Source organism: Petromyzon marinus, chromosome 2 (assembly GCF_048934315.1).
Source record: "Petromyzon marinus isolate PM22_M1 ecotype Great Lakes invasive population chromosome 2, UKy_Petmar_22M1.pri1.0, whole genome shotgun sequence".
In the NCBI taxonomy this organism is placed as follows: Eukaryota; Metazoa; Chordata; class Hyperoartia; order Petromyzontiformes; family Petromyzontidae; genus Petromyzon; species Petromyzon marinus.
This window is the reverse complement of record NC_133668.1, coordinates 21,768,710-21,777,600: the sequence shown is the minus strand read 5'-3', so window position 1 is coordinate 21,777,600 and position 8,891 is coordinate 21,768,710. Positions and strand designations below refer to the sequence as shown.

At 43.5% G+C, this 8,891-nt stretch overlaps 1 protein-coding gene across 2 annotated transcripts; it reads left to right on the top strand.

The window, feature by feature from the left end:
- The first annotated feature begins 1,100 nt into the window (after positions 1 to 1,100).
- Positions 1,101 to 8,506, top strand: BLVRA (biliverdin reductase A). 2 transcript variants are annotated; one of them, XM_032959170.2, is made up of 6 exons: positions 1,101 to 1,211; positions 3,925 to 4,048; positions 4,550 to 4,767; positions 6,362 to 6,469; positions 7,002 to 7,173; positions 7,842 to 8,506. In XM_032959170.2, exons 2-6 carry the CDS (start codon positions 3,930 to 3,932, stop codon positions 8,107 to 8,109), a joined length of 885 nt encoding a protein of 294 aa, XP_032815061.2. In that variant the 5' UTR covers positions 1,101 to 1,211; positions 3,925 to 3,929; the 3' UTR covers positions 8,110 to 8,506. The 2 variants fall into 2 exon arrangements, with proteins under 2 accessions (XP_032815061.2, XP_032815076.2); XM_032959185.2 differs by lacking the exon at positions 1,101 to 1,211 and adding an exon at positions 1,402 to 1,422.
- The last annotated feature ends 385 nt before the right edge of the window (positions 8,507 to 8,891 follow it).

Here is an 8,891-nt window from a genome sequence, read left to right as displayed (position 1 = left end):
TCTTGACTATGGTAAAGTGGTGCAAGGCACGGCTATTGTATTAGATATCGTGGGTACAGGCGCAGCCCTGCAAGTGCAGCTCTCTACGCCACTGTTGGCGGAAGGGCCTCCACTTAAGATGTATACTCTTCCACGCCGTTTCAGGCAACTTTGAAGATGTGCGAGTACCCACACTTTACCCCATCTACACGCGACCTTCCGATCGACTAAGGGACCGTCCATAAATGACGTCACGCACCTAGGGGTGGGGTCAGACATTTGTGACGATGTGTGAGAAATGTGACGTCACATCAAAATGCGCAACTTTATAAATAAATACAGACGACACGTTCTACTTAATTAAATATACTTTTTAATAAATGTTTTCTCCCACAACATAAGAGTGCAGCGCCACATTAAATACGCACTAGAATGACAAAAGTTTAAAGCGATTTGAAGCATCTTCTTTGGTTCTTTCGGTAAAGTCACGTGGAATGAGAATAAAATATTTTATCAATTTATTATTTTATTCTCATTCTACGTGACTTTACCGAAAGAACCAAAGAAGATGAATCCTTGCAGTCACGAAAGCTTTAAAACGATTTGAAGCACGTCTTATTTTTTTTGTTTGGGGGGGGGCAGAGCTTTGTGACGTCACATTTGAGGGGGGGGGGGTCTGACTTTTTGTGACGCCGTGTGACTAGGGGGGGGAGGGGGGGGTCAAAAATCGTCCAAAATCGCGTGACGTCATTTATGGACGTCCCCAAAGCGTGCTTTATACACTGCTCTATGTTGGGTGGAATAAGACGCGGGGAGATTTAAGGAGCTTGCACCGGTATGTCTCAACTTCCACGCCGGGAGATCGAACCCGGCAATCCTCTGCCATTGCCAAGTCCAGTGTGCGAATCATTGCACCGCGGCAGTGTCTTCTTGTTTCGTTTAATTTGCAGGCGGCGTTAATAATTACAAACGAGCGAACGAACTCTCACGCTCTTCCCATTCATTCAAACCTGACGTCGTTTAACAGTGATACGGGCCGCCGAGGTCGATTCGATTCCCGACGATTAACACCTTCCGTAGCGAAAGGCACGAGCTTCGATTCTTCTTGTACATTTAAGGTTAAGAGCCAGAACCTCTGAATCGAATCGATTGTTGTCGGCTATATAAGACGACGACGATATTCGCGATCCGATGGTTTGTTGCGTTACGTACCGGGCTGCTGCGCTGACGAGGTAAAGAGACCCCCCACCACCACCCACCCCCCCACCCCCTATGGGTTTGAGCCGCAATAAACTTTATAGCTAGACTTAAATAACAATAACAACGACGCCGCGTCTCTCATCATAACTACAGCCGAGTCGCACGGCGTTTATTGCTTGCGCGTTCGCGTCTTTCACGTTGCGTTTGCGTAACGCTTCGGAGCGCATCGGCTTATTGCGTTGCGTAAGTGCGCGCAGCACGTGTGGTGGTGTGTGTGTGTTGGTGTGTGTGTTGGTGTGTGTGTGGTGGTGTGTTGGTGTGTGTGTGTGTGTTGGTGTGTGTGTGTGTGTTGGTGTGTGTGTGTGTGTTGGTGTGTGTGTGTGTTGGTGTGTGTGTTGGTGTGTGTGTATTGGTGTGTGTGTGTGTTGGTGTGTGTGTATTGGTGTGTGTGTATTGGTGTGTGTGTGTGTTGGTGTGTGTGTGTGTTGGTGTGTGTGTGTGTTGGTGTGTGTGTGTGTGTTGGTGTGTGTTGGTGTGTGTTGGTGTGTGTGTGTTGGTGTGTGTTGGTGTGTGTGTGTTGGTGTGTGTGTCGGTGTGTGTGTGTTGGTGTGTGTGTGTGTGTTGGTGTGTGTGTGTGTTGGTGTGTGTGTGTGTTGGTGTGTGTGTGTGTTGGTGTGTGTTGGTGTTGGTGTGTGTTGGTGTGTGTTGGTGTGTGTGTGTGTGTGTTGGTGTGTGTGTGTGTTGGTGTGTGTGTGTTGGTGTTGGTGTGTGTGTGTTGGTGTGTGTTGGTGTGTGTGTGTGTGTGTTGGTGTGTGTGGGTGTTGGTGTGTGTGTTGGTGTGTGTTGGTGTGTGTGTGTGTGTGTGTTGGTGTGTGTGTGTGTGTGTTGGTGTGTGTTGGTGTGTGTGTGTGTGTTGGTGTGTGTGTGTGTGTTGGTGTGTGTGTGTGTGTTGGTGTGTGTGTGTTGGTGTGTGTGTGTTGGTGTGTGTGTGTGTGTTGGTGTTGGTGTGTGTGGGTGTTGGTGTGTGTGTTGGTGTGTGTGTTGGTGTGTGTGTTGGTGTGTGTGTGTGTTGGTGTGTGTGTGTGTTGGTGTGTGTTGGTGTGTGTTGGTGTGTGTGTGTGTGTTGGTGTGTGTGTGTTGGTGTGTGTGTTGGTGTGTGTGTGTTGGTGTATTGGTGTGCGCTTGTCTCTCTCGAAGAAAAGTGTTAAGTAATAATTCACGACCGCGAATGATTTTACGTGTTATTATTTGTGTTTGTGTGTGTGTGTGCTAAACGTCCGTCCCGAGTCTCTCGTCACTTTCACGGCTTGCATTGGAATTCTCGGTGGGATTCGTCGTCTTAGGTAGGCGCATGCGTGTTCGTATCATTTGAGTAGGGAGCTGGAGTGTGATGATCGTCACCCGTGCCTGGGGAAAACTCGACCTGCGAAGGCCAAGCTACGTGCCGAACCTAGTTGCTGTACTGCTGACAAAGAGACCAGCTCGCAGACCCTTGAGGGATTATTAGGTGGCTCGCATATTTGACGGATGCAATCCCAACGTGAAGCCACCAACCCCCACCTCCCGAGTCTCAGGAATCGGAATTCGGTATTTACACTGGAGGAATCCAATGCGCTATGAAGCTCTTTTTCGCAGATGTCCAGTGGGGGCTGGTCAGAAAGATACAACAACAAACAATACAACACATATTCTTAGCTCTTTCGGTAAAGTCACGTTGAAGAGGAACAATAAAATAATAACATATATATAAACAATAAAAATTCTCACGACGTTTCGACCATAACACAAACGGTCAGCATCACACCTGATGACGACCGTTTGTGTTATGGTCGAAACGTCGTGAGAATTTTTTATTGCTGCAGTCACGAAAGCTTTAAATCAAAATACAACGCATGATAGGAGTGCAAAGTATAGGGAAAGTAAGGAAATCACTAAAGCCTATTAACTCTGTTGTATCCTCAAATCTTGTAGCTCAATTTTAACCCACTTCCCAATGTGGTATCGACTGCAAACTTGGTATATACTTATGTCAGACTGATGACAATACTATATTCTATCATAAAAAATGTTTTTTAAACAATCTTTTTTACATGTTATGTTTCGGCTTGGGTGTAATAATTGTCCACGCTCAACTCACGTTGGCTGTACATCACCACGGTCCCCTTACGTTGTGACAAACTTCGGGGCCACTTCCTGGAGTCGTGGAGTTCTTCCATTGCTAGTAGGGTACATGTCATTAAAGCGTGTTTAAAAAAAAAAAGTTTTTTTTATATATATTATTTATTTTGAGAAGCGACTGGGCCATGAGCCGTCCCCAACAACGCCCCTCGCAGGTGGGAGCCTTGCTCACGGGCAAGGCTCAAAGGGAGGGCATAGACGGGCGGGGGTCCCAGTGGCCATCCGAGCAGTTCCTCGCGTTGTCTGTACGTTACGTATGTTGTCGAAATCATTTCGCACCGTACGTTAGCCGACCGTCCTAATCGGAGGTGTGGGGCATCGCAAGTGCATCAACACACCTCTGATATCGGTATCAGTGGTCGTCCTCAGGAGAGAGCCTGACCACAATCCGAACGTGGAATTTATACCATTTGCTCGGGACTGTCAATTTAAATGATTGGTCCACGATCACTTAAACAAATGGACACTTTGTTAATACCGCTGTCACGAATAATGACAGTGGCAGCCTAGGAGCTGTATACGTAAATGTGTACATGTCCACTGACACCTTTCATCACCATTTTGCAGGCACGATGGTCGGCGTTGTGGTGGTGGGTGTTGGCATGGCTGGCAGGGTGCGAATCCATGACCTCGGCACCCCGGACCGGCCAGGAGAGATACAAGATCTTCACATTGTTGGATTTGTCTCGCGGTAATTGCATAAGGTTGCATTTGCTTTTAAACGTATTGTGCCCACTATTACAATTCAGTCATCCATAACCGTTGGTCCTGATTGTGTTAACATGTCAATAAGTTAATGACAAGCATTTAAATGAGTGCGCTGTATCATTGAATGGTTTCCCCGTAGGAAGGCAAGGTTGCATATCCTCAACTCTTAACTAATCCAGACAAGCAGAAGGGTATGGTAAATTCTTAGAGTTCTTTCCCAGCACAGGTGTGCAGTTCTATGCATGGTAAATAATTTAAGAGCAATGCATGCATATATTAAATATGCATGAAACATTATATATTGTTGTGATATTTGAAAAGCAAGAGTTGAATAATGGTGACAATTTTTTTACATTTCCCACCATATGACACTTTAAATAAACGTATGATATATTGTTGCTGGTCACTTGCAATGCTTATATTTTCGTCGTTTGACAGTGTGACTTTGTATCGTTACAATTTGCATGCTCTTGTGCTGGCTAAGGCAAGAGCTTGGGGAGATCAATGGAGTACGGCAGATCTCGCTGGAGGATGCCCTGTCCAGCCCAGAGGTTCAGGCAGTCATCATCTGCACGGAGAATCAGAGGCATGAGGAACTTGTGCGCAGGAGCCTGAGTGCCGGCAAGCACGTGTGTGTGGAGTATCCCCTTGCACTGTCTGCCAGCACTGCTCAGGAGCTATTCATGCTCGCCGACACTGTGGGTGAGGACCGCTCTTTATGTTTAGTTGTCCTTCCCCTGCATCTCCGATTAGCACGTTTGGAATCTGATCGATTGATTGCTTCTGTGGAAAGGTGTCTTTTATACAGGTAACAAGCTAAGATTAGGAGCACTCCCTTTTCAGAGTGTGCTCCTAATCTCAGCTCGTTATCTGAAATCTTTCTGATTGAGAGGGGGGGTCAAATACTAATTTCCCTTATTAAAATGCAAATCGATTTATAACATTTTTGACATGCGTTTTTCTGGATTTTGTTATTGTTATTCTGTCTCTCACCGTTCAAATAAACATACCATTAAAATTATAGACTGATAATTTCTTTGTCAGTGGGCAAACGTACAAAATCAGCAGGGGATCAAATACTTTTTTTCCCTCACTGTATGTGAGTGTGTGCTGGTGTCGCTGTTAAAATAACTAGTAAGTAATCGTATTTATGAAGAAATAAAAAATAGGTTTGACCCTTTTTGGCAATTAAACAGGTGTTAAGATATTCAACCACCAAATAGAAACATTTTGCAAGGAAACATTTAACTCTATCCTAATTGTGAGTGTTTTTTTGTAACAGCAAGCATGCACTGTGGTGCATGACACAGGCCATTGAATGAATGATTGCACATTGTCAGTATTTTATCATCCACCAATATTTTTGCTTGAACTTTTAGTCAAAAGTGTGAGGTGCACAGTTTTATTTCTGTATTTCTTAACATCACGAGCAAAAGCACAAAGTTGAGTGCTGCAAACATAATTCACACCCATACTCGTTGGTTCTATTGGGTAAAGTCACGTAGGTGTGCGAGGTTTCTTAACATTTTCACCTACGTGACTTTACCCAATAGAACCAAAAAGTATGGATCCTAGCAGTCACGAAAGATTTAAATCTAGAATAATTAACAATCATTGCTCAAGAGATAAAATGCCACACTGGACAGATATTTATCTAGGTTATTTCTAAAATTGAAAAAAAAAACACTGTTGCAAGTGTCATTTTAAATGTGACACCATTTAATCCCTTGTTATTTTTTTTAAATCATTGTTCATGGTGTTCTATCAAGTTTTAAATATTGATTGCCATGTGGATCATATAGCCGGGTGTGGTGGTGCATGTCACCTTCCATCCAGCACCGTGGTGTCCAGGGTTAGTGGACCACGGAGGTTGGTGAAATGCCTAAACCAACTGACTGTTAAGTGGTTAGGAGATATAGCAAATGGATTGTGAAGCTATGTGAACGTTTTAGTGTATGTGTGGGTTTTCTCTGGGTAATAGAATAACAACCACAAAACAATTATTAATGTGGTATTAACCAAACATCGCAATGCAGGACATTCGTGAAAATAAGTCAAATGAGGCCATTCTGATAAAAAAAGTGCCATTACAGGACAATTATTCACAGAATAAACTAACTTATTTGTGCGAGGTTTCTTAACATAAAACATACATTTATTGGATCGTGTGTATATTACTCCTGTGTAGACCTCGAACATGTCATATAAGGCTAATGTAATTAATAAAGCACATTCTTGCATGGTAGCATTGACAATGAGTGTTGAATGGTCCATGTTATCCCTTTCCATCGCACAGGCAAGGTGCTGCATGTAGAGCACATTGAGTTGCTCACCTCCCAGTACAAGATGCTCAAGCAACAGGTGGCAGGACGGGAGCCACAAGAGGGACATCTGCACTTCACCGGTAACACTCTTCTGCTACATTAGTCTCGAGACTGAAATTGTGATTATGACAGGCAGTTCATGACAGTATGGAGTGGAGTTGAGGCTTGACCTTAGGAAATTTGTTTGCTTTGGTATATTTTGAGAGATAACAGAGAGAGTCTGATCGTGCATATTTGGAAGTAACTATGCATCAATTAATCCAATAAAATCTGTTCTTCCTATCAAGATACATGCATCTAATCACATGATAATTATTTTGGACTCATAAGTTGTATGTAATGAGTTCACTTGATGACCCCCTTTAACAATACCACAATGTTTAAATATTTGTTTGAATCGTAATCCTGAATCTTAACAATTCCTTCCATCATGAGGAGTGGGGCTGCTTACAGACTCGGTTCTTAACTTCTCAGGTATACAAGGATTATCTCTCGTGACTGTACTTTTGAGGATGATTATTAATATTACAAGTTAGTTTAAAATGCATTGGTCTCTCCGAATCCACATCGGGCAGTGAGTGTTGTTTCTCTGGTGGTTTGTGTGACTAAAAGGCAAGCCATTGTGTGAGAAGAAGGCTGGCTTCTTGGCATTCAGTGGGGTGACACGGGTCACCTGGTTTGTTGACCTGTTTGGGGAGCTCTCTGTGGAAAAGGCGATGTTAGAGGAACGTCCTGAGCAGCAGAACACGAAGCTCACTGCCCACCTACTCACTGCAAACAACAAGTAAGGAAACAGCCTTAATCTTAATTTGAGGTCACATCAAGCCTGTGTTTTAGTCACAAGATACTGCTATTCCTGTAGCCTTCTATGCTACATAAATATAACCATTGGTGTTTTTAGAGTGCTTTATTCTTCACAGATAGTTTGGGTATTATCTGAAAGATTTATGCTGTACGGTTCAATGAATTGTATGCGGTGAATGTTAAAGGGTATCTAGTCCTCAAAGAGCATTCAATTTATATTAAAAATAGTACTTTTCCTAAATTGAATTATTCGACCTTGACTTTGGCACACAATGGCATGCACTTACAAAAATGTATTCGACAATTGGTGAAATTTGATTTGTGATTCACAGCATGATTGACCTTCAGGTAGACTTTTATCTCACTGGTAATTGTGTCAATCATCTGGGAAGCCTCACAAACAGCGTTAACTAAGAGGGGGCATAGTTACCCTTCAAGCCTTCTCCATTGCCGATCGTAATATACTCGGGACAGGACCTAGACCCCACCACTGAGGCCCATTCTTCTAGACCCAATTGACCAGTAATTAACCCATGCTGGCAGCATTGTGGGCTCAAATGAGTTTAATGGAGAAGTTGATCAAAGTGAGAAGTTGATCAAAGTGAGCCACACAGTGTAGATTCGAGTGACGTTTTTGCCTGATGGTAGGTGGCTGACGTGGGTGGAGGAGCGTGGCGAGGGGCTGAGGCGCTCCAAGCAGATGCGGATCACCTTCACTGACGGCAGCTGCATGGAATCGCTGCCGCAAGGGCCGGGCGGGCCTGAGTTCCTCTTCATGCAGGACTTGGGCCTCTTTGCACGAAAGCTGCGTGCAGGAGCCCCCTTCCTAGACGGCGAGCACGCCGAGCGCCGTCGCATCCTGCACTGTTTGCAGCTTGCCACTGACATCCAGCGCCACTGCATGCAGCCAGCGTAACGTGTCGCTCATGGGCTTTAACGAATATCTCTAATTCACACACATTGTCCGTGGCTCTTTTGGTAATTTCACATGACTGATGCTGTTGAATAATTGGATGGTTATAAATTTATTTTTTAATATTAACATTTATCAAAATATTAATTGATATTCTATGGGTTAATAGTGGAGATGGATTAAAGGTATTAAGGGGCTAGTGCCCTCAATATGAAATGCATTACTTTTTAATACATTTATAAATGAATTCATTGAAATATTATGATAATTGCTTTTAATTATTATTGATCAATTTAAACCGGTAATTATGTCATTATCCGCTGAAGCATGACACGATCATGGAGGATTATTACCAGTCAATTATTGCACATGTAATAAAGGACGATTATGCATATGATAAGGATCAACTTATGCATATGTAATGACAGGGTGACACCTGCTGGCCTGGAAGGGGAATCACGGGCACGGTTAAGTAACAACCAATCAGAGAAGGAGGTGTATCTGGGGCAAAGGTATAAGGTGGGGCTAGCCGAGATACAACTAGATTTGATGCTTTCGTGACTGCAGGAATTAATCTTTGTTTTTTTTTTCGGTAAAGTCACGTAGAAATAAGAACAATAATAAAATTACATAATATACGACGTTTCGATTGCAACACAAGCAATCATCATCAGGTAGAGGAAACATAACCGCAGATATATATATACAGACCTTAGGTAGAGGGAATTAACACAGATATACCAGGGGATACAGAGAGACGGAACATTACACTAAATCAAACGGGG